Source organism: Solanum lycopersicum, chromosome 1, assembly GCF_036512215.1.
Source record: "Solanum lycopersicum chromosome 1, SLM_r2.1".
NCBI classification, from domain to species: Eukaryota; Viridiplantae; Streptophyta; class Magnoliopsida; order Solanales; family Solanaceae; genus Solanum; species Solanum lycopersicum.
In genome coordinates, this window is record NC_090800.1 from 93,991,376 (window position 1) to 94,017,846 (window position 26,471).

The 26,471-nt window shown below is 30.7% G+C and overlaps 2 protein-coding genes across 2 annotated transcripts; both read right to left on the reverse strand.

Annotated features, from left to right (window-relative positions):
* Window positions 1–221: 221 nt before the first annotated feature.
* Window positions 222–4,470, reverse strand: LOC101244534 (PCI superfamily protein). Its single transcript, NM_001346816.1, is given in 8 exon segments — window positions 222–857; window positions 1,441–1,680; window positions 2,183–2,293; window positions 2,377–2,431; window positions 2,618–2,754; window positions 2,850–2,987; window positions 3,835–4,025; window positions 4,266–4,470. Coding segments are annotated over 8 exon segments (1,464 nt in total). The 5' UTR covers window positions 4,345–4,470; the 3' UTR covers window positions 222–344.
* Window positions 4,471–5,409: 939 nt separating this feature from the next.
* LOC101244815 (translation initiation factor IF3-1, mitochondrial) lies at window positions 5,410–12,355 on the reverse strand. The gene is made up of 8 exons (XM_004231007.5): window positions 12,000–12,355; window positions 11,820–11,910; window positions 10,913–10,980; window positions 9,464–9,559; window positions 8,928–8,984; window positions 8,434–8,502; window positions 6,728–6,796; window positions 5,410–6,624 (listed from the first exon to the last, which is right to left on the reverse strand). Exons 1-8 carry the CDS (start codon window positions 12,210–12,212, stop codon window positions 5,719–5,721), a joined length of 1,569 nt encoding a protein of 522 aa, XP_004231055.1. The 5' UTR covers window positions 12,213–12,355; the 3' UTR covers window positions 5,410–5,718.
* Window positions 12,356–26,471: the final 14,116 nt, after the last annotated feature.

The window sequence follows — 26,471 nt, forward strand, 5'->3', positions numbered from 1 at the left end:
AAAATTGATGGACAAGGAACGACGGAAAAAAAAAATACTACCAATACCAGACGCTTGAAATTAAAGGATGGCAAATTTTTGACAGAAGTGAGTGATACAAACAAGAACTAGCTGGAGAAAAACAAACGAGGGGCAGGATCCGGCAGTAATGTTTTTTTTACTAAAACAGCAACACATTTAAACATGAAACCTATTATCAGAATCTAAAAGGCCAAAAGAAATTGCAAATTGAGACATATTTGTTTAAACCAAGGACAAAGTTTAACATCCAAATTTCAAATCGCGGGGAAGTCTTAAATAGGCATCATCCTTGTGCATCTCATAATGATGCTATCATAAACTTTTCAAAAGTCATCATCATCCTCTTCAGCTATGTGTTGAGCAAGTTCTTGTTCTTGCTGTTGTCTCTCTCTCCTCTTCTCAGCACTTTCTTTCTCCTTGTGGGAGTTTGGAGGAAATCGAAGAGCACGGACAGCCTCATTATGCATGTTAAGACAGAAAGCAATTCTCGAGTTGAAAGCAATTTGAGGCTCATTTGTGGAGTAAATATCTCCAGTTTCCTTTGATACCATCCATCCGTTAGCATGATCCAACGTGGCATCAATTGCACCATCTCGAATCGCTTTAGACACAATACTCTCAGCATCAGCAACAGGGTTTGGAGAATCCAGCCTCAGCTTTTTAGCAACATCAGTCAGTGAGATCCGAGAGTATGAGATGCTGATGTTGCGTAACCCAGTCCTAATGACATTATGCCGAAGTCGCACAATCAAATTGTTGGTTCGGTCTGAACCAAAAGTGCTGGAGAACTTCTCAGCAACATTCTTAAATAACTCCAGATCTCCTATACGAACAGCCTGAAAACCAACAATATTCATCCATATAATTCAAGATTTGACGGGGGATCAATGAAAAAGGACTCACTGAGGAGGTGGAATGTCATCCTAAGCAGGATTTTGATGAATCACCAGTTGTCACCCCCACCCCACCCCCCTTTATGGCACATGAAACATAAGATTCTTCAAAGAAAAAGCAAACAAAAAGAAGACCAGTCAACTTCTCCACACCAGACAGATCTCACGACACATCACACTCGTCTTTATTATATTAGCCAAGTAAATGGGATCTCATATAAAACATATGCTTTAGTTTGAACTTTACTCATGCTCTGAACAATGCATCAATGATACTCCACAACACCCTGCAATATGCTACATATTGTTAGAGATAGATATCTAGTCACATGTACGTACACCTGGGTTTTGCTTCTTAGGCAAAATAGATATCACTCGAAATATGTGATGTAATAACCCAAAATGCATGCAAAGAAATTTAGCTACCTTTTCCCGAGATGAACTCAAGAAAGTCAACTTTGATACTGAAGATCTCATAATATGATCCACAAAAATAAATTTAGAAGTTTAATAGCGTCATACATACATTTGTCAGCTCAAAGTATGGCCTTAGTGCTTTCTCCATGCCTTTCTGCATAAAAACAGTCCTTTCTGGAATCTCTCCAAGCAATAACCGGACAATAATAGCCCACTTATTGCATTGAACTCGGAAACCAAGAGCAGCCTGAGGAGCTTTGCGAGCAGCTTGAAGAAGAGATTCTTTAGCATCAGTGTACTCCAACTGGATTGTTCTGATCTTTCCAAGATAAAAGAGGTATCGGCAGAACTGAAGGATATGAGAAAGAAGGGAAGTTAGTAAAGGAGGATCAATTTGCAAGAACAAACATTTTAGACAGTTTTTTAGACAATTTCTTAAGAGCAAATTACAATAATAAAAATTGACAAAAAGCAAGTGAACTAATAACTGCTAAAACCAGGTCAAGTTACCACTAAAATCAAGTTATAAAGGAGGATCAATTAGTAAGAACAAACATCTTATACAGATTCTTTCAGCAAATTACAACAATAAAAAATGGAAAGACCATGTGGACTAGTCAATAACTACTCAAATCAAGTTGAGCTACCACTAAAATCAAGCCACCTCAAGAGTTAAGAAGTCAGCATAGAACCTTGCACTGATCTCAAAGATGAAATACGCTGATATCAATCTATAATAAGCATTAGTTATCATTAAATTAAACAATAAACAACACGGTGGATCAAGTATCAATAATGAGAAGAATATAAACAGATGAACTCAGAGAGGACAGAAATTGTGCGGAAATTGCCTGCTGATTTGAATGAGCTTCAAAATGGGGGGCCTTTGACCTCAATTTCTCTGCTTGATCGTACAAGTTGTAGTGAAGATAATTCCGCAATAGCAGATTAAGAAGAGTTTCCTGCGCCCACAATCATTCTATCAGTACAAAACATCATATCTAGAAAACAAAGAGGCACCCAAAGCTCCAAAATATTAACGAACCTGACCCAACTCATCACGGCGTAATGTTGCAATACGGTGCAATGAGAGGAGATTACTGTTGGTAAATTATAAGTTCAATCAGAGACAATCAAAAAAGTCAAAATGGAGGCATAAAGTAGGCATATGGGAGATGGGAGTTAGCTCAGTACTCTCTCTTCCCCAATGTCTCATTTGGAAAACCTGTTCACATGACATGGCAGAGATGTTACATGAGAGCTTGAACTTTAGAACTGAGACTCACCCTCGAATTTCGGCAAGATCACCAGTAAGTTCATAACACAGAGAGTAGTAGAAATAAAGCCTAGATGCTAATACATCAACTGTCCTCCTGTTCACGGTTTTTAGACGAGCAATACTTGCTGAGGAGCATGCCTTGGCCTGAAAGTAAGACCAGGAATATTTTGTAATTCCATGAAAGCAACAAGTTAACATGAAAAAGGCAATATGAAATAGAACATGTAACTTCATCCCACCTCATCGTATTTCTTCTGATCAATTAAGAATATCAAAACAAGCAAGTAGCAATAGATCTCAAGCTCTGGCAAAGAATGCTTGACTGATGCCAGAGTTCCGGATGTTGCACTATCAACTTCCATATCATGTTCATCTTCCTGTAAGAAAGAAAATAATTAACGCAAATAATCAATAGGTAACCAACATCACATACACCACTCTACCATCTCCACAATGTTCCCATGAGAACCTCATTTACTGTTTCACTAGCTGCGAAGTAGAAATATCAACAGTTCCCAAACCCATGTGAAAGTTAAGTGCATACAATTGTTCCACCGCCCTCCAGACATATTTCAAGTCTTGCTCCACAAGTCCTGAAGTGACTTTGGTGCATAGGATAAGCAAAAACTACTACTAATTCTAGTTCTCAATCCCAAACTAGTAAGTGTCGACTACATGATACCTCAATAAAAAATATTTCTTAAAATGGAGAAGTTTCATTCAAACCTAATAATTTAGGTTTCTTTTCTTTTCACTTTTACGACAAGTCCAATAATTTGGTAAGACTAGAGGTTCTCCTCTAAACTTACTAGAGACTTGCATATCTTGCTGAACAAATAACACTGTTTTAGGATAATATACAACATTAAACTCATAGACTGGAAAGAAAACAAAGATCGGAGAATGCAAAACATGGTCAGAAGGACCAAACCTGTTAGTACCCACATAATTGCATTATCTTTATTAGCTCGGGTGGAGAGGAGATAAGTCCACTGATACTTTTGATTATTTACACAACAAATGGTAGCTCATTCATGATCTCAAGATGTCTTAAGCTTCAAGGCTTATGCCCCCAAAAGTACAAAATGCTTAAAAATAATACACATAGAGAAGACATATTGTTACACATTTGAGCGAGGTAAATCTAGCATAATAATCTTATCATGTTACAAACAGTGCCCTGTAATCCACCATTTTAACTCTCTGGAAGTTTCAAAAGATTACCTTGGGTAGGAAGGAAGATAGCCGGGAATGCACGTCTGATCCAGGCACTAGAACAAAATTGAGGAAAGCACCTAGTGAAGAAGCCTTTAGCTTCTTCCTCAGTACCATAGTCAGCCTCACAGCTCTGGAAATCCTCCTGACCTCACGAGCATATGCCCCAGTCTCAATCAACGATGCTATCTCCTTCAAATCTGAGTAAACACCCAAAAAAAGCTAAATAAACCCCACATTGGATGATCTTACTTGAGAAACCACACTCAGATCTATCATCCTATTGAACCCCAAGATATTTCCGCCGAAAAAAAACCCTAACACCGAAAATTGATAAAAAGACCCAAAACCCTAAAAATTGATCCATCAAATCCAAAACCAAGAAATTTGCAGTCAAAACAGAAAATTAGATCGATAAAGGAGAGATGGATTGAACTTACGGGGCAAGACAGAAGGGTCAGCAGATGAAAGGGATTTGGAAGGAGGTGCTTGGTCGGCCATCTCCACATCTTGAGTCATCTTTCTTGTTTCTTGGAGAAGAAATCTGAAACTGAAGAAGAATGTTGAATTCAGCGAGTCGATGCTCTGATAAACCTCACACACTGCAAAGTGCAAACCCTCTTTTTGACTATTTTGCCCATGCTTATTCCTCTTTTTATTTTGGTTTTGGTTTTGGTGTTTAACTCTCTCTCTTTCTTGCTCCTTACGTTAGATTGTTTTTTACGGAGGTTTAAAAAAAAGCATAATATATATTAGATTTTAAATTTGGCTTTAATTTAAGTGATTTTTAATTTTTATAATTAAATAAATAAATACATGAGTTTTACATGGCAAAATACATATAGGACACCACATAAGACAAAAAGTGACATGTAGGATGACATATAGGACATATGTGTTTATTTGTTCAACTTTATACAAGCTACTTGTACACACCCAAAGTTGAAGGGCATAAATGTGATTTGAAGCCAAATCAAAGGGCATAATTATGTATTATGCCTTTAAAAAATCAAATATAGATTACTTACTCTATCTGTTGTTTTAAAATATTTTCAGTGGATCAATTAAATTAGAATTCATCGTACCAAATTATCAAATTAAATTTTGAAAATACTAAATACGATATCAAATTTGCTTAACAATAGTCATGTGAGATATTTACTCAAGTGTGAACAATAGTAATAGTAAATGATTCTCCAAGCATATTATAGCTAATTGATCTAATTAAATCAACCGAGATAATATTTACAGTGATTTGAACGACTTTTAACGGACTTATAAAGCCAAGCTCATTATGTTAGAGCCTGGGAATAGAAATCTCTATCCTCTTTGAATGTTATTTCTCTAAAAGCTATTAATTATGTAAGCATTGAATAAATTGTGAAAACCTTATCAAAAAGAGTACATAAAAAACTTAAAATGAATGGGTATAAGAAAATTTACACCATCAATAGAGTTGATTCTGAATCATGTATTGTGATAAAAGAAAAACTTTTATTTTCTTTGTTGGAGAGCTGCATTGAGGGGGAAACTGCAAGTAATACAGCTATTTTGAAACAGAGAAGTGTTGTTTCAGTCCTCTCGAATAACAATGAGAAATATATAGATATCAATAGGCATTACACATAATGTTAAACGTATTGAATTACAAACAAATTGATGGGGAGACTGGCTCTAGCCATGCACCACCAGTTTCGAAACTAAATATGAATGTCGTACAAGACACTACTGACTATCAAGATCGACTGAATGAGAATGTGGCTGACATGGTGAAAGAGAAAATCAGCCTAAGATGTCCTGTATATCAGATGCATTCCCTCAATAGAAAATGTGTATATCAGATTATTTGCTCTGCTCAAAATGTAGAAACAAAATTTGGATCATTTCTGCAGCCTAGCGTTGAGTTTCTGAGTTGTGGCTAGGCTTCAAGTTTGCGCTGTCACCAAAGATCGGGTATTTCTCTTGACCATCCCTCCTGCTAAGATCAGGTCTTCTAGCTTGAGCATTGGCCATAGGTAAACCTCTAGGATCTGAACCACTAGAGTTCCTTCCAGAATTGAACAGTTCACTTTTCTTGTACCTATTCTGTGTGGCAACGTTGTTCTCCTTGCCTGGGGTCCTGTCTGCTTGTGGAGAGCTAAAAATACCAAAACCAGAGGATGGACAACTTCGAACACTAGATTGAGAAGGATGTTGCTCAGGAAACTTCCTTGGGAACTGAGATCCAAGGTCTCTACTATGTGACAATGTATTCCGGTCCAATGGCAATTGCCTTCCTAGATCAGATACGGTGTCCGCCATCTTTGTACTCCTCAAACTTGGGTCTCTTTTATACCTATTTTCTTCCCCTGACGGACCCTGCAATGTGTTTCCTGATTCTCTTCTGAAACTACTTTGCAAATTTGAAGAAACATTTGCAGAACCTAGTGTTTTAGTACCCTCTTTTGCACTCTCTGCAAGATCGAAAACCTTGTCACAATTACCATTTGCACTGGACATTCTCCAACCTGATCTGGCGTTATCAACATCTTCATTAGTCATTGCTTCCATACAGCTATCATTGTCACTTTCAATACCAGATTCAGAAGTATCACAATTTTGCTTCGATTGTGAAAAAATTTCAGGTGCTACTGAAGCTGATTCATTAGAATCCTCTGCAGAGATGGCACTCCTGTCTTCTTTTGATGGTTTCTTTCCCGAGCCTTTCTTTGATGGACCAAACTTAACATGCCTGACAACAATATATGCCTGCTTTTTCTCCACTCTTGGTCCACTTTCAATATAAGCAACATCTTCAATCTAAAGAAAACAACACCAACCCATGCACAGCACAAAATAACAAAACACCAATTAACGATAGCTTCGCACAGGATGCTACAAACATAGTACCAGTATATCATACCAGAGGAGAGAAACGTGATAACACTGCTCCCAAATCCTCTCCTTCATTGCCCATGGACATGGCTGTACACTGTTCAGGAACACAAAAGATCATAAATTAATTAATGGAGAACCAACTATACATTATCTTGAAATCAACATTATCTGCTTTAGGAAAAACAATGCAGACAATAAATCCTCAAGAATCAATGTCACATTTAAATAAACATGGCCTTGCTGCCAAAATAACCTGTCCAAAACTGGTTCAGATTTCTCAGAAAGTACCAAAATGCAATTTTATTGAGTTTCTCGAAGCCAAGCTTCAGGTAAACAGCAGAAGACCCACATCCAGGTTGCTTATCATGCACCCTAGTTTTCAAAAAATGCATACAGCAGTGGACTGGCTCAGCTCCATAATGATCGTCACAGAAGATATCATATAGAAAAAAAAGTACTCCCTCAGTTCCTAAATACTTGTCATCCTTTCTAAATTACTAACTAAAATAGATAATCCACAATACTTGTTTGTTTCCAGTTTTACCCTTTAGTCATAAATATAGATAGATACTAATATGGTACAAAAGAAAGAAGAAGTATTAAATCGATAGGAATAATAGATGAGGATAATTTAGTTAAAATACCCTCTACTTAAATGTTTTTCCTTGGGGGGTGTGCAAAGAAAAAACATGACATGAATTTTGGAAGAGCGTAATGAAAACCAACATCTACCAAACAGCAGCTTTAATACATTTCAGACCACTAAAGGGCTTGCTTAGCTGGAAGGAGATTGGGAGAAGAGGAAAAGAGGAGGACTGATGAGAACTGATCCCAGCATGCACTTGGTGGACTTAATGGAAGGAAAGGAATGTAAGATGCTACAAAGGCAAGAGTAATAACATCCAGAAAATCAACACGAATTGTCTTGGCTTAATCTATTTTTGGTGTAAACAGGATATGGTGATGTATATGAACTTTTTGTGGATTTTATAGGAGAACTGTATAGAACCATGGCTAGTGCTTCTATGCTTTTTGCATTGCCCAGAAGCGGTTTGTAGCTAATCAGTCTCATCATTTTGGGAATGATGAGCCTGTTTTCTGATAATAAAGTTACCTTACTCTCAAAAAAAGAGATATATTTCAGAGAAATCCAAGAAATATATGCAAGTAGATCAAGTTGAACTCAGGAAAATTCAAATGCATGTATTGCCAAACCATCCTGTCAACCTAAAAAGTATTAAATTCATTAGACATGCACAAAGAGGATGGTCTTCAAATTTCAACCTCTCAGTTAAGCAATTAATAACCTTCAAGCTTTAAATAAGATCTTGTACCTTTCATGAGCCACTAAGAACATGTTGAAGCACGAGTTAGAATGAAGGCAAATTTTTCCTCATTTGCCCTTTTTTATGAGTTCGAATTGATCATTCAACAAGAGACCATTTTACGATTTGTGATAAACTACACACATCACATATCGCACTCTTACAGGTCGACCAAAGACCTGGACCCCCCCCCCCCCCCCGCCGCCCAAAAAAGAAAAAAAAGCCCTACTTTGTAATTTTTTTCTTAAAACAGAGGATGACATGATGCAAAAAGAAAATATTGAACATACATGCAGCCAAACAAGAAAACACAACACTTGGAGGCTTTTTTCATCTGTGTGGGGTTTTTATTTTTTATTTTTTTTTGGGGGGGGGGGGGGGAGTATTTTAAAGGCTAAGCAAGTACCTTCACCCGATAGCCGCGCTCCATCATCCGTTTAACTGTATCTGCTTTATTTTGCAAGTCTTTTTTTTCCTGCATTATAGGAGAGAGAGATTCCATAATTAGTTTAAATGCATCATAACTGATATCTGACACCCCATGTGAGATTACATTGGACACGTTGTTTTGTTGTTGCATCGTAACTAAGAACTGCAGAATCTCAAACAATTTTTTATTTTTTTATAACAAACCTCAAAACAATTTTCAATTATGTGTTGTGCTTCCATGGTTTTATATTCCGCAAAAGGTGGGTATCTTTTTAAGTTTCTTCCACTCAAGTAATCAACTACCCAAAACTAATCAGTTTAGTCATTAATTCAATAAGAAATGCCAATTTTCTGTGCAGAGACAAAAGTCTTAGTTCTATTGTAGTATAGTCATGCGCAAGGAACTGGACATGAAAAATCAAGATAGCTCAGGGAATGCTATAAAGGGAGGATAACAAGCAAGAGACTTACAATTTTACCAACAAATCGGACTTCTTTACAATCTCCCTTCTTCAAAGTTAACTCAGACTGCAAATATATCACGAAAAATCAAGTGTTAAAAAAAAACTAATTAAAACAGAGGCAAAGGGATTGCAAACCACCATACAGTGCCCCTTTAAATCTAATTTTTATGCATGCCAGTTTTATCTGATTCTTGCTTATTATCTAAAGGCAAACAAAAAACTGCCACAACAGCGAAAAGGAAAAACCATTTATGCATAGGACATGCATGATTAAAATGCCTTGAGATCAAGTGACATTGAAGAATTAGCTTGAACAAAAGAACGGAGATAGCTTCATTGAGCTCAACTCCATCAGACTTGTTCAAAATCGATCCTCAACTAGATATGGTAGCTTTTTAAGCTTAAACAAATTTAACTTCACTACTAATACCAGAACCATATGATGTTAAAGCTAATGGGTGAAACAGGTATAACATAAAACACCATTAACTGATGCTTAGCAACACTGCAAAAAACTAAAGGCATTGCGAATGGAGAACATGCCTTGCTTTTTTTAGCACTCTCCTTCACTTGTTGTTGATATTTTTCTTTGTGGTAGTCCATAATTCTGCAGACAGGTGGTTTGCTGTTCCGTGCCACCTGCAAAATCACAAAACCCAATTTAGAATACAGCATCTCAGATGGAACCACATTTTATTTAATGGTTCTGCCTTATCAGAGTAATCATATTTTACACCCATTAGACCCCTTCCCTCTATCTCCCCTGTTAATATTGAATTGAACATACAAGCAGAAGTGAAGAACAGAACAGAGAATAACAGAAAAATGGATCAGCAGTACTATTTGTTCCCGATGATTAAGGTCCAGTCACATCTTTTGTCAAGAAAAGTGGTAACATTAGAGAGATACTTCACATTCGGAGTATCTTCAATCTGGAATATAGAAAGTTAGAAACGAGCTCGCTTTTACAACTTTCTTTTTCCTTATTTGACCTCCAATTCGGTATATAGCAAAGAACACTAATGAATATTTGAGTATTATTTTTTTTAGATTGGTAACTTTGAAATTTTGATTTATTCACATTTTGCTTACTTGTCTTGCCTGAATATAGGGAAAAGTATAGAATGTCCAGTAACAGAAGTAGGTAGGTCCTCCTTATCCTGATTTTGTAAGTTTCAGTGACCAAAGATGACGTACTTGATATTCAAACACCTTATCTTCACATATCAATATTACATCAAATTGGTATTAAGACTACTCCTTAAGGGCTTTGTTAAAATAAAACTACATTTTCAATATAATTTTCTCCTTGTAGCAACAAACCCAAGATTTTTTTTGGTATGCATTTCTTTCAACAACATAAATCCTTGTTTTCTACAAACTGGACATCTTTACGCGCAAAACTTCTCTTAGAAATCATCTTATTCAGTCCATGAACAGATATCAGTCACATTTCGCTAACAACCTATGTACAAAAGACCCCAAATTGCAATAGAATCAAACTACTAGAAAATTTCAAATCATGGAGTTTTTAGTGTCTATTGCAGAAGTTCACAATAAACAAAATAAAATCCGCCAGATTGATTAAATCAGTTCTTTATGATTTTTCTTATTGGTGCCATTTAATGGCATATTGAGCTGCTTTGACGGAAACCAGAAAGGATGAGTAAGGAATTGAATAATACAAACATGAATTGAAGAGTGCTGAATTCAAGAAAGGGAAAAATGTTCTAGGGACCAACTGTCCTATCAACAAGAAACAGAGCAACATCAATTTGACAACTCGCTCAGTCATCACCATACCAAGGTAACAAGGTCTTCAACAAGAAAATTTATTTTCCTCACTGTGTTTTCATGTTATAATAAGCACTAATTTGATGCTCACGTTAGTTTATCCTAGTACGCTTTCCTATCAGTAGTACCACTCTCGTTACTGTACCAAGTCTCATGATTTGACTTTTTTAATTAGTCTCATGATTGACAGTTCTTTACCTCCACCAAATCAAGGTTGAGACTTCTAGCAAGTTCCAAAGCTTCGCGTATTGAAACTACGCGATGACCTGCAAAAATGCAAAGAATGAAACCTAATGGAACAAAAACTTTATCATATAATAGCAATTAATACAATACTGGATTCTGAAATATGAGTATAACAGTTTGAAGTACAAAAGCTCCTCTATTATTTTCAAATGGAATTTAACGCAGAGTAATACAAGAAAAGTGTACAATGAAAGGTCCATGAACACAGTATGCATGTCTTTGGGTTACTAGGTTGCAGGGTTGTCAATACACATATAATGCTTGTTATGCATTAGAGTATCCAACAATTTTGCAACACATTTTAATATTCTCTGTAACGCATAAAGAATTGTTAAAATGTTCATTAAGCCTTCTCACATGTTAACCCAGCACCAAACTCTTGCCTGACATCTTGGTTGTCTGCTAAAATGCCTTGCTATGTTTTCAGCCAAGGGAATTATGAAATAAAGCAACTAAAAGTGTTCCTATTGAATCTGTTACATCTAGCACAACAAACAAGTGGTCAAACTATTCTATCCTGATTAATTCACAATCACACAACTTCTTGTTCCATTAAGCAACTGTAGTCAAAACATGCCAAAAGGAGTATTCTAGATATGTATATGCACGTAATATATTCACACTCCAAAGAACTTTGTCTTTTTAATTAGCATTTTGAGTTTTCCCAAGAGACCTGTGTCTCGAGATTACATCGGTATGACAACCGTATTGAAATTTGGAAGCCAAATTCCACAAAACTCATGTCTACTGTAGTACAATACAATACTATAACGAACTTAGCGTCTTCCTTCATAAAAAATCGACTTCCCTACAACAATGACAGAGAAAAAAGAAGAGCTGAAGTTCATTATAAAATCACCTTCGTCAAGTACAAGCCTAACAATATCCGCGGTGATCTCGCGATTCAATCTGGGACCACTCGTATCCTTCTCTTCCTTCCTCGTCTTCGCCTGCCAAACCAATTAAACTAATAAGTACACGCAAATTCGTATGCGTATCGATTGACATAAAAATAACATGATCTTGACTACTTAGATACCTGTACAGGTGCAGCGAAGCGCCTGACACTTTGCGAAAATTCGAACGGACTCTTCGGGATAGTCAAGCTGGAGTTGCCGAAAACTCGGACTGAAGGATGTGAAGCACTAGCAATGAGCGAATTGGAACCATGAGGGCATTGGAAATAACACCTTTTCAAATGAATTGATAGGGTTTTGATTTTGGAATTCTTCACTCTACACCAAAACGCCATGGTTGTACTCTCTAGCCCTAGTTCCAAAAAATTGCCATGGGAGGGTGGAGAAATATTGCTCCAAAAGAAGAATCGGGTTATGCTGGAGAACCCGAAATGTTCTGAATTCAATTTTGAGCATATCCTAAAATCAATTTATTTCTGAATTTAATTTTGGGCTTCTGGTTGGGCTTTCTAGTTCTTAACCAATTCAGTTTCGGATCCAAATAAAAAATTTTCACGTGGCATCCTACAGTAAGGGCCCGTTTGGCCATAAATTTCCCAAATAATATTTGAAAAAAATTGATAAATAATGTTTGTCCATATAATTTGTTATTATTTGGCAAATACTAGTTCTTTTTAGTATTTGGGTCAAATCTCATTATTTGGAATTTTTAAAAAGTTGAAATTTTACCCAAACTTTTATCTTTTACAAAAGCACCTTTATCGTAATTGTTTATGTTGTATTACATAATTTTTTACGTGAACACTAAAGTAGTGATAAATATTCAGTGAATATTAAATGATGATAACATTGTTGATAAAAATTGACTTAAGGTAACAAAGTTTTGTCTACCTCAAGATTTATAGAATGATGCTTGTTGCACTCACTCCTAACTATCATATTGCTCTAGTGTCATGGATACTATTTGTTATTTTTGCGACGAACATCCAATTGACTTGTAATACAAACTTATAATTAGTTTCGATAGTTTTTAATACTTATGGGTATGAAACATATTTTCCAAAAATGTGAAATATATCTCCCAATTACTATGGTCAAAATGGTAAAATTTCACCCAAATTTTCACTCAAATAATATATGCCAAAAATATTTGAAAATCTATGATCAAACGCTAGCTAAGTGTGTCAATTTTTCTTAACAAATGTCGAACATTGTTTTGCTTCGGCATGTAGGTAGAAATTTTAGCCAATTTTACCTATAATTAATCATAATGATTCACGATCTTATTAATTACGAAGTGAATGAATTAAAAATTTAAAATTTTAAAAAAGTTTTATCATTTTTGAAATAATTAATTGAAGGTAAAACAAATTTAAAAAAGTCGTCCTTTCTTAATTTTTCAAAATGAATAAGTAATAAGCTATAATTAAAAAATAAACAGATAACTAAGGACAGAAAAAGTATTATTTAAAACCATATAAGCTAAAAAAATGGAGTTATATTTGTGAATTTTATCTTGTTCCTACTCTGAATATGACTTGTTTTTTAAAACATATGCCTTCACTTCCCCAGAAAACTTGTCCGAGTTACCAATTATACATGCATTCATGTGATAAATCATGTCATTTGAACGAGTGATGTCGACTAATTTAAGGAAAATTTTATATAGTGGTAAATTAATAATTTAAATAAAATGTTAAAATTATATTTTGTTTTAATTGTGTTCTATAGTAAATTTTTGTCAGTTGCATTCTCCCTTAAACTCTCGCTCGTCTTTGTCGCTTTATACAATTAAAAATGTATAAATTGTGTTTATTTTTGTATAAAGCGAGTGAAAATCGTATATACACATCTTTGTCCTATACACTTATAATTATACAAAGCAATTTTTTTTCTCACCAGTTATCTTCTGTCTTTCTCAATTATATATAAATTCAAATTTTATGCAAGTATACAAACACATAAAATTGAATTGAGAAGTTGTCAACAACATCTATAAATGAGAGTCTGCCAACAATTTATACAAATGATCTGCAAGCGAAATTATACAAATATGAAGAGGCTGTCAGCGAATTATACAAATGAGTTATACAAAAGAGAGACTACCAACAATTTATACAAATGACATGCCACACAAATTTGAAGAGGAGCCAACGAATTATACAATTGCTTATATATATATATATATATATATCAAAATAGCCTAGCTTTTTTTGTACATGTATATAGCCGAAATAATCATAACTTACTATAGAGGGCAATTATGTAAACTATAACTATAGCAAATATGAATTACAACCCAACAATATGGTTTGTACTTTGTATACATATATTGGTTTTTCTACTTATAAGTGGCATAAATATTCTACTCACAGTTACTCTTTATTTTTCATAAAATCTTATTAAATAGGTATACATAATATATATATATATATATATATATATTAATCATGTAATGCAAACGGCAAAGCAGAAAAGAGTGATTATTTATACGGTTCAAGGTATATATGTATAAGAAGAAAGAGGATTATATACAAAAATTAACTATATGTAGATAAATAACAAAAATATTGAGCACTAATTAATTGTTATATAGTGTTTTCTTTTTCAAATACATGTCACATGAATAATTAGAATGTGAAACATACATGACACATACAATTATATATTCTCACTTATAATTATTAAAATTAATTTTATAAAACGGAATTTTTCAACATGTGTAATTGATTTATAGGGGCTATTAAAGATAATTAATGATGGGACATAGAACAAGTCAATTTGTTAGTAATTTATCTTATTTATCTATCTATTATATGTCAATAAAATACATATTATATCACTGTCTACGACTAAGTAGGTATAATCTTAGGAGAAAATAACCGAGGAAGAATTATGCAAATAATTTAATTAGGCTGATTGAAACTACATGTATATTAAATTACTGTTGACCAATCTTATTAATTAAATCTTAATTTATTTAATGATATACGTGGATTCTTGACCAGACAAACTTTAATTTTGTTAATCATACCACATAGTAATTCGATTCTTCCATTCCAATTCGTTGATTCATTGGTTGATTTTTATTTTTAAAGTCTCAAAATCACTATAAATATTAAACTCTTTTCAAAGTTGATGTAGTATATTGATATGTTGGACTATAAATAACTTTGCTGTCTTAGCTATAGTTGTTATTTTAACTGCTTCGTAAAAGAACATTAGAGAGAAAGTGAGTGAGAAATGTTGTAGATTAGAGAAAGTCTTCAATCATAAATAGTTGATGCATGCAAGCTTTTATTGAGTGTTGATAGTGATAATATGTATTACTCTCCGTCCCTAATTATTTGTCTGCATTTTAATTGACACGTCAATTATAAAAACAATTATTGATATAGTGAGTTTATCATTTATCTTTATTAATTATGGAGTGGATAGATTAAAAACTATAATTTTTAAGAAGTTTTACATTTTCCAAAGTACTACTTAATTAAGGATATAATAGATAAAAATAAATTATTCTTTTTTTTATTTATAAAAATGAACAAATAATTAAGGATAACTAAAAAAATAAAAATAGACAAGTAATTAATTAAGGACATAGGGGTCGTAGAAGGATTAACTTAGAGTGATAGAAATTGATTGAAAAAAAGTCAGATTTTTGTGAAAGGTTATGAATTTCAATGTGAGGGTTCGTTTTTCAAAAAATTTAATTACACTCATAAATAATAATTATGAGTTGATGTTTTACCATTAACAATAAGAAGGAAAAGAAAAAGACAGGACAAGAATTCAATATCAAAATGATTGAAAAATGAATGTAGTGTATATATCCACTAATCGAACTGTTAATGAATTGTTACCTTAGTTATGGTTATTTTGTTGCTGCGTATGATTGTCGATTAGAGAAATTAGAATCCTCATTAAAAAAAAATGTTCGAGTAAGTCCTCAAAGCAAATGCACATTTTTATTGAGCGTTGAGAAAGTTGATATAAAAAAAATCTTAATTCTTGTGATATGTTATGAGTTTCATCATGAAAGTTTATTTTTAATCTTTTGAATTTCACCTATAAAAAACACAATAACTCGATATTTAACCTTTCTAATATGAATTATAAATTATTATAACTGACCATTTAATTCTTTTTAATAATTATTAAGCATATTTTTATAATATCTTTGTGAAACCCATAACAATTAAAAAGAAAAAACAAGATGATAATCAACTTGCAAAAGGGTTATCTTTTAGCTACATAGGTAGAGAAAGTCCTAATTAGCTGCTACACATTTTTATTGAGTATTCTTAGAAGACTAATATAGTATGTTGGAAGACTAATTTTAAGTAATGAAATAAATTAATTAAGAAAGAAAGTCTTTCCATGATAGATTATGAGTTCCAATAAGAAAGTTCATTTTCAATTTTTTTTTAATAGTCCTCATAATTCTATCATATGACTTTATGTTTCATTCTCTTAATATCAATAGTAAGCATTTATAAAATACACTTTTAGGCAAAATTATGAAAGACAAAGATTTTAGATAGATACAAATAATAAATCATAGAAATCTTTGATCGATTTTAATTTTTCAAATATCAATTAATTGAAATAATAATCAGAAATATTAAAATGTTTTAAAAATTAATGTAGTATAGATTGATTAGTTGCCTTATCTACTGTTATAATTGTTGACTAAAGAAAGACCCTGTTAAAAATATATACTATTAAAATTTAAAGATGAAGCTGATTGAGAAATATAAGTTAGATAATGTCTTTATTAGTTGTTACACATTTTTGTTGAGTGTTCAAATTACTTTTTTTTTATGAATAAAATAAAATGAAAATACAAGTCATCTCAAAGCCATGGGAAAGGACTTGTCTAATTACATAATCTGAATAATCAAGTATTATAATTATGTCATTGCATAGCAAATATTCAAAGACATTATCGCACATATATTTTAGGGCAACTTTCACATATAGCAAACATAAAATTCATATTTGTGTGCTGTAGCAAACTTTGCATAATTGCGCTCCATAGCAAACATAAAACTGTATAATTTGTCATACATATACAATTGTATAATTCGCTGGCCTAAATTGTATAATTCGTTGGCCTATTTCGCTGCAATTGTATAATTTGTTTTGCATACAGTTGAATCGAATTAAAATGTATGTATATTGCATAATTATAAGTGTATAGCAAGAAGATATATGTTTTTCTCGCTTTATACAAAAACAGAAACACAATATATACACTTTTGTTGTATAAAACTAGAGAAAATTGTATTTCACTGCAATTGTATAATTCGCAATTGTATAATTCGTTGGCCTTTTTCTCTGCAATATTTGAAGTAAAATGTTTGTAAATTGTATAATTAAGTGTATAACACGAGGATATACATTTTTGCATGTGTATATACAATTTTCTCTCGCTTTATACAAAACAGAAATAGAATTATACACTTCTGTGTATAAAGCGAGAGAGGCGATCGAGAATGGAGAGTGGCGAGGGAGATTTTTGGGAGAGAGACGCTGACAAATTTTAGCTAATGTCATAGAGCACAATTAAAACAAACCCTAGCTATTCAATTTAATTTAGATTATTAATTTACTATTATATACAATTTTCCCTATATTTTTCCCTAAAAAGTGTCCATATTTGAAGAAGTGACAAATTAAAAAAATTCATATTTTCTTTTCAAAGATTAAAGTAGTAAAGAAAAAATAGATTATAATTAAATCGCTTAATCAAATATATTAGAATAATAAGTTTGTAATATATATGGTCCATGATTGCTGCTAAGAAGAGTAAAGTATGGACACCAAGAAAAATGCAATAATTTTCAAAAGATTAAATTAAACTTTTGGTATGAAATCTAATCATTTTCAAAGATCTGTTTTCCATTATGAAAACAAAAATCCCTGTTGTTGACTCTTGCAATTAGATGCTGACTTGAAATGATTGTGATACTTAGATAGGTAATTAATTAGTACTAATCAATTAGTATCTCCTATTGACCCCATTTTAGATTCATCTTAAATTTATCTATCTAACAATCTAATCTTTTTATGCATCCAAAAGGGAAATTTGTGCTTTCATTCCTTAAATTGGTGATTTTATAATATTTAATTCTATACATTGAATTAATTAAAATATACACTTTTTAATCTCTCTGCTTGATAATCTTCCTAGGTTTGTCGATAATCAATTTTACTCATTTTGTATTAAATTTTTTATTGAAAATAATTTCTTTGTCTTTATAGGTGAAGTGTAAAATTCACACACACATTTTTTTACCTCTCTGCCAAAGAAACAAATTTCCTTTTTTGATTTTTTATGCCGCTTTATATAATGAAAAAAGTTACATGCTTAATAAATAAATACAGAATTAACCTAAATAACGATCTATACATACTATTTGAACTAAAAATTGTCGAGAAATATATAATATGGGTATATTGACTTGAAAAAATAAAAAGTGAATTTGACCGACTAGATTTCTTAAATAATAGAAAATAAGTGTCTTGTAAATTAAAAAGTCAAATTGATGTTTAGAAGATAGGAGTCTTGTAAGTCAAATTGATGTTTACCGTAATAAATATCAATCACAAAATTATCAATCGAAAAATCGTCAATTGAAAAATCATAATATTTATATATCTCAATTAAAACATTATTGATATACAATCCATAATTTTGATTGTGCAACCGCTGAATCATTTGATGCAAAATAAAGATTATCGTTGAGGCAATCAATTCCAAAAATTGCAAAGTCTACACCGTGCTATGCATCACATCACAGATATTATCCATCAACCATTATATTATTTATAAAAAAAACAGTTTTAAGTGTGAAAATGAGTTGCTTTGGGGACGTGAGTTGTGGTGTAATAATTGTATTCTTTATTTTTTAATTAAAAAAATTAGTTTGAAAATTATGTCATAGATATTGTTTTAAAAATTGATCGTACAATACATAAATATAATTTTAATCAAGATTTTATACGGGTAACGAAAAGGTTGAGTTGCTCAAAATATATATCCATCAAGGTGATGTTAACACTGAGATTTAAACTTGGCTTAAAATCAAGTGGTCCATTATATGTTCCAAGTCTTTGGTCAAATGTGATGTAACACAAATGAATTCATCCTCTGATAGTGATCCATTAGAAGTAGTGAAATTGATATATCCGATGTTAATTTGTTTAAATCGAAGTATATTATTGACTATTAAATTAATTTAAACACATACTGATTAATTTTGTAATTTTTTATAATTCATAATTATATCCTTTTCTCAACAAAAAAAGGTATTTTGAATCTTGATAAAAAAACTGAATATGATTAAATTAATTATAACTTTGAATGTTTATCCAGTTCCAATGTAGGAACAATAATTCATATTATTAATAGTCAAAAGAATAAGAGGAGAAAATGAATGTTGTTTAATTTGTACATTTAAAAGTTGTTAGAGGGTCGTTTACTAAAGTTGTATCCTAACTCAATCAAAACAAGAAACATTAAATTGTGTGGCCACAAAAGAAATTAAAAATACTTTTGAGGGTCCACAAATTAAATTCAGCAATAATACTTAGGACAGAAAACATTAATTTTAATGAAGACATGACTTCTCGTAGCTAGATTCAGGTAGTAGTATATATAATTCTTCCATACGAACAAGAAGAACATTATTATTAATTTATTCATTTTCTATTATTTTATTTATAAAACCCATAGTCATTGACTTGACGGATCTCCTACCATGGTGTTGCTTCTCATCCTTTTCTAGTGGTTAAAAAATAATACGGTTCCGACTTTTAGGTTTATAAATTTATAATATTATTAAATTCACCAAATAATTGAGTTATTTTTAAATTTACAAGTATTTAAAGAATTTTGTAATATATAAATTTGAATCAATATATTTAAATGCAGATGAATCAGTAGATTATATCGTGATTTCGTCTCTAATTAATTAGGTTAGGATAAAGACAAAAAAAAAATGCCAAGAAAATGTGAGGGATCATGCACTTTTTTTTTTTCTTCCTATTATTTTTATGATAATCATTTTCAATGCTAGCTGCCAATGAAGAAAGGCCAAATTCTTTTAATTTTGCTGCAGGATGGCCCTCTCTTTACTTTGATAAGATCACAACTACACATTAAAGAATATTATTATTAAATAACAACTGATAACTTATTTGTTTGATTAGTTCTATTATATCATGAGGATTATTTGATAAATATGAGACCCTTTTTATCTATTGCATAAAATATTTACTAAGTGACTACTAATCACTTTTTTTTGTTGTTTGATAAATATTAATTATCAATTAGAAAAAACTTGTAATGAATCCATTATATTAGGGGCATTCACGTTTTGGATAAAAATTAATTCAAATTAAAAATATTAACTCAAATTGATAAAATAAAATAAATTAATTTTATTTGGGTTTAAATTTTTAAAAATCAATAATTTTGATTCAGTTATGATTTTATTCGAATAAAATTGAAAAATTAATCAACTGAACCGATGATTATATATATTTTATTAGTAAACATACTTAATATATTGTTTTCATAAATAATTTTAAAGATCTTATATATGCTTTCATTAAAAATTCTTTATACTTAACTTATTGAAAGCAAAATGTGTAAATTCAGTGGTCGATATTTCATGTATATGAGTGTCTATGAAAATTTTTTGTGGGACTGAAAATGTTAGTATCTTCCTTCTAGACCAATATAGTGAATTTTAAAGCTTTATTGATAGTAAATTCAGTGGTCGATAGTTCGGTAATTTTAGTCATGCTAATCATTTTTCGTTTTGAATGGATTGTTAGAACTTTTTTTACATTTAAAATGAGTTGTTTCTTTTATTTTTATATATATGGTTAATAACCGAATAACCGAACTAAACCAAAACCGATAAATGTATATTATATATGGTTTGATTTATTTTGATAATTTTAAATCAATTAAATTAGTTCGATTTTAATTTTGACCAATAATCGATTCAAACCAATCCGTAAACACTCCTACTCTATATAGCTAAAATCTATTAATAATATAAAATAAATTTTAATCACCTATATATCATTATATATAACTTAAATCAAAAAGTAAATGCGTGAAAACGTCCTCTATAATGATGGTTAGGTTTGGAAAATAACTACTCTATACACCAGGGCGTCAGGTTAGGCATAAAATTATATGCTAAAGACTTTAGCCACACAAACGTTCTATTATCTTCTCGCTAGACAGAAGGATCGATTAATCTAATTCTATATATATATATTTATTCGTTTCGTTTTATATGATATGTAGGTATTTTAATTGTTATTCTAAAAAGGAATAGAGAAAACGGGAACGAGTCCAATCAGAACTCAGAAGGTAGGCCTGTCTTTTTTTGTGTTGCGGTGGACCTTTAATCATGTGATACATATATATAGTGAAATATAGTAGTCCTACTATTGTTTTTTTTCAAGTTAGGTAAGTGGACATATCTACTTTACTCTTATCCATTTTCATCCATCAATTTATTTCATGTCCTTCAACAATTCAAACCATTATCTTATACGAGTTGTTTAATTTCTTGTTTGAGGGGGTGGTGGTTGGGTATGTGATGATTGAGGTTTGCACGAGGACAACTCGTAGAGAAATGACAAATAAATAGATAGGATTAAATTTTGACTAATTAAATATTTTTAAATTTACTAAATAAGAATTTTAAATTGAGTCTAATTTTTTTTTTTTTTAAAAAAAGGTCAAGAAATATGGATTATATAAGCATCCAAAATAATTATATAAAGATAAAATATCATGAATACAATACTGTCAAGATAAAATACCATCGATATACATATGGGATTACAAAACACTCCACTTTCTAGGTTTGATAATTAGCTAGAGAGTATAGTCTGGACAAGAAAAAGGAGGGCTTAACATCAAATAAAACAAGAATTGAATGAGTATGTCTCGATCTGTTATTATAATTAAAAAAAAAAAGATGAATATTGACTCTAACTTAATTTGAGTGTGAGTTACGCTTATTATTTGACTTTAAATTATAAAATCTCTTTCTTAGTTACTTTTCTCATTATTATTGCTTCAATTTTTCTGTAATTTACCACTAATTTCAGATAATCTTCAAAGAATTCTATTTGCTATGATTTGGTGTAGTGTTTGTTACATCGATGCTTTCGTTGCTTGCTCCGTACTCCATGATCGACGGAATCATTTTTTTCGAAATTTATATCCAACATAATTATCGAGAAGTCATCAAATACATCACACCTTGTTATATATATTGAACTTGTTCTCTTAGCATGCATGTAGTATGCATGATGCCCATTTTTGGAGTGACAATACTATAGCTAGACCAAAATAACGTAACGTGTTACACTAACAAAATTTTCAAAAGGTAGAAAAGAAGCCACTTTAGTTTGTACTTGTAAAATTTGTATGTTGGAGAATTTAAACTCTAAAGATCAAAAGAGTGCTGTGTAGTGTGTACTATATTACAAGAAGTACTTAATAATCATTACATATATACGTCCTCGACCTCAAGTGGACCAAACAAAGATCACGATATGTTACTCTATTAATTGTTAGAAGAAAAAACCAGGAAATTTAATGGAAGTAAAAAGATGAATTTAAGGCGTGAATAGTTGATTTTTCTTAAATATATTATATCAATACGAAGCAATTCTCTTTGGGATAACAAAATTTTTTGTATATACGTACGGATTTTCTTTTGGCTACTTGATTGGAGTTTTTTATATTATAGAATATAAGAAATGATTAATCATAATAGTGTATTTTATTTCATAGACAAATATGTATATTTAAATCGAGATTTTCTATGTATTACGTTTAATATAACTAACATTAACCAGGACAGAAAATAATGTAAAAAACATAGATTCATGAAGAACACAATTTTCACGAGGTATAGTAAAACTATAGACGAAATTGGTGAAGAATTCAATGTGTATCAATTTTATTTTCTAATTTTGAACAAATAAACCTTCATGATTATGTACGATTTGTATGCAAATGGTGTGATAGTTAATTTCTAAAATAAAATAAGATTCAAATTTTATTTATTTATATGTTATCAGAGTAGGAGTTGTACTGTTTACTTATGTTAGATTCATATATTAAATTCTCCACACATCATCAAATGTCCTGCCTTGAATATAAGACACTTCGATCAATATTTTTTGTTTTAAAAAATAAAATGAAACAAACAAGAAATATATGTGACAGAAAACTAATATATAATATAATATATATATATATATATATATATATGTTCACTGTTTATAACATATAAAGATGATAGACTAATGTAAAAATAGTTTGATGATACTGTTGTATTATTTTGTTCTTTTTGCTTGGCCATTAGCAATTGCATTATTTTATTTATATATAATATAAAGGTGCTCTTTTAAGTGAATAGCTTACGGCATTTATCAGTTGAAAAAGCAATCAGAACCAAGCTAATGGTGGGATAAGGTGATCGAATGTACTTTTAATTTATTCTAATTATCTGCAGATCAGGTTGAGATGATGAATATTTTATTAAGTAGAAAATAATTTAAGTTGGAGATTAATTCTTTGTGGAATGCAATTTAATTTAGACCACTTAGGCCAGTTGGACTGCTAGCAGATATAGATTTTAAAATTTAAGTCGGTGGATATATGAAATACTATTACTACACCTCATTACTCATTTGTGACAATACTACAAGATGTAAAATTCACATATACACACAAATAAATATAATAATATGTAAGAAAATATTATCTGTAATTTTGTGGATTAGAGAAATTGTTCCAATAAATTATTTGTTAAAAGAAAAGGTTATTCACGTAAGGTTTCAAGAACGAGGAATAAAGATATTTAAAATATCAAGATACATATACAAAACAAAATGATGTAACAAATGATAAAAATATATCTTTCAAAGACAAATAGATAATAATTCGATATTAATAAATTAAACATATGAAAAATAAATAAATCATACAAATAAAATTGAAGAAACATAATTTTATTGATTAAGATAGCGGATACTATTTTGTTGATCCCCCTTGATTCTACTCTCTTAGGATTTATCCATGATTCGAGGGCTGTTAGTGGCGTATTTCTCGAACTAGAATAATTTAAATTTTGACCTCTATTTATGAAGAAATCATCAATTAGATCTTAATCTCTTTATAAATTTTTCGAGATGTCTTTTTAGTATCCTTTATAAAGGCGGCATAAACTAGGGTTTAGATTGAGTAGCCTCCAAAAATCCTTATTTGAGTTGAACACAATTTGTAGAGTTCCAACTCGAATTAAACGTATCTTATAGAGTCCAACAAAATTTCAATATCTACGGTAATATATATAAAAAAATTAGTTCTTACTTATTTTATCAAAAGTAAGAAGTAAAAATAAGAATAAGAAAAATATCTAGATCATAATTGTTACAAATCCGTTGAACTAATTAAGTGGATTTTCTATTAGATATTCATGAATTACTTGTATTCATGTATGTATATTTCCAAGATGATATGATCCATTATGGATAAACATGTATCTATTAATTTTGATATCTTTGGGGTTGATATCTCAAACACTATAAATAGAGACATCACTCACCATTTGAAATACACACTTGAATAAGACAAAACGCCTCTTCTTCTATCTACTTCTTTTATTTTATTCTCTTTATAATTATATTTTCATACCTTTGATCTTATAACAATAATTTTATTTTTTAAAATTCTTGCATTTTGTAGTTGGTCAAAGGAAAGCAAAATAAATTGGAGATATTATGTGCATGAAACTCCCCAAAAGTGATCATTTAATAAAAGTATTTGGTCAAATAAGCCGCAAGTCAATGTGCAAACGTGTGCACAATTAATGCCAAACGCCCAAAATAAAAAGGTAATCCTACCTTTCATTAATTTAACTTAATTTCCCAAAAAGTAAATCAACTTATTATTCTTACCCAAAAACTATACTCCACTTAATTATATAACAAGTCAACCTATTTAATTACGAAATATAAAAATATATACTACTAATTTTAAACTTAATTCTTTCCCCCAAAACCAGTTTAATAAAAGGAAATAATTATCCAAATAGTAAGTTATGAAAAAAAATGTTCATTTCATTTAAATAATAAAATGTAGGCCAACCTCCAAAAGGTCATTAAAGGTCGGCGCTAGTGTATGTAATATATTAGTCCCAGCACAGCAACAAAAGAAAGGTGTCACATATTGTTACTGTTTTTACATTAATTAATTATTACTCCCAACTGGATAATGATTTTAACAACAAAATTGCTTGGACCTAAATTCATCTGTTCAAAATTCGACATGTGTCTGCTTAGTGGAGAAATTGCTTTATCATTTTTTTTCCTCCAATAAATATTAAATACCGTTTAACTTCAATGGTCTCTTACTAAACTGACTTAGTACGTTCATTTATAATATTTTCAGTATAATCTCATAATCGTATCGTAAAAATATCTATATATCGGTACAAACAAATTCATTGTTAAAATTGAATTACAATATAGAAGTGATTCAGTTCTCTAACATTTTCGATATTTTTTTTTTCTTTCAATATATTTTTATTAAAGTCAACAGCTCTGGATTAAAAAATCAATAAAATGAGAAACGTAAAAAGGGAAAATATATAGGGAAAGACATGATTTTAGAATTATTAAAATCGAAGACACGTGGCCTGATAAGGGGGCATTTCATGGAAATTTCATGATTCTGAATTAAATATATATAGGTTATAATACTTTTCTTGTGGTTCCCTCTCTATCTCTAGAGATTTTGTTACTATGGTTGGATGGTTGTTACAAATCATGAAATAAAAACATATCCAATTATATTGTATTAGTTTGATGATAAAATGGTTGAATAAATTGTACTATCTTTTATTATTAAAGTATGGATTTATGAATAATAAGGTAATTAAGTACATCAAATTCATCATTACATTCCATTCATATTATTATTATCTCATTTAATGGTACAATAATAAAATTTAAGTACCAATTTGAATAAATATTAGATTTACATTAATAACATAACTCTTTTTTCTTAATTTATGTGATATAGTATGATTGCTTACGAAGTTTAAACATACATATTTTTTAGATATTTTATAAAATAAAGGAAAAAAAGTTTGATATATTCTTCAACTTTGTCATTTGGAACTGATATATCCCTCGTTATGAAAGTGACCATATATACCCTTTCCACTATACAAACAACTCACATATATACTTGCCGTTACAAAATGAGCTCATACATACCATTCATTTAACGAAATTTTAAAAAAATTATTTAGGGATATATATGATTTTTCTATCAAAGTTCAAGGTATATTTTAATTTTTTCATACATCAAATAATTTTTTGACTTCTTTTATTATAATTATTTGAGTTTTTTATTCTTATTTTATTTTTTCTTTCATTCCTTAGTGGAAAGAAAAAAAATTTAAACTATTTTTCTGTCTATATTATAATTTAAATTTTTTTATTAAAAGAAAAAAATTTGGTCATCTACAATAAGT

What these genes read in the sequence shown, in the direction of transcription:
- LOC101244815 (XM_004231007.5), bottom strand. Translation starts at nt 12,212, where the DNA reads ATGGCGTTTTGGTGTAGAGTGAAGAATTCCAAAATCAAAACCCTATCA. An exon ending in TAGGCTTGTACTTGACGAAG is followed by an intron (nt 10,981 to 11,819) that starts GTGATTTTATAA and finishes GCATTTTTGCAG; the next exon opens with GTCATCGCGTAGTTTCAATA. An exon ending in AGCGCGGCTATCGGGTGAAG is followed by an intron (nt 6,797 to 8,433) that starts GTACTTGCTTAG and finishes GTTCCTGAACAG; the next exon opens with TGTACAGCCATGTCCATGGG.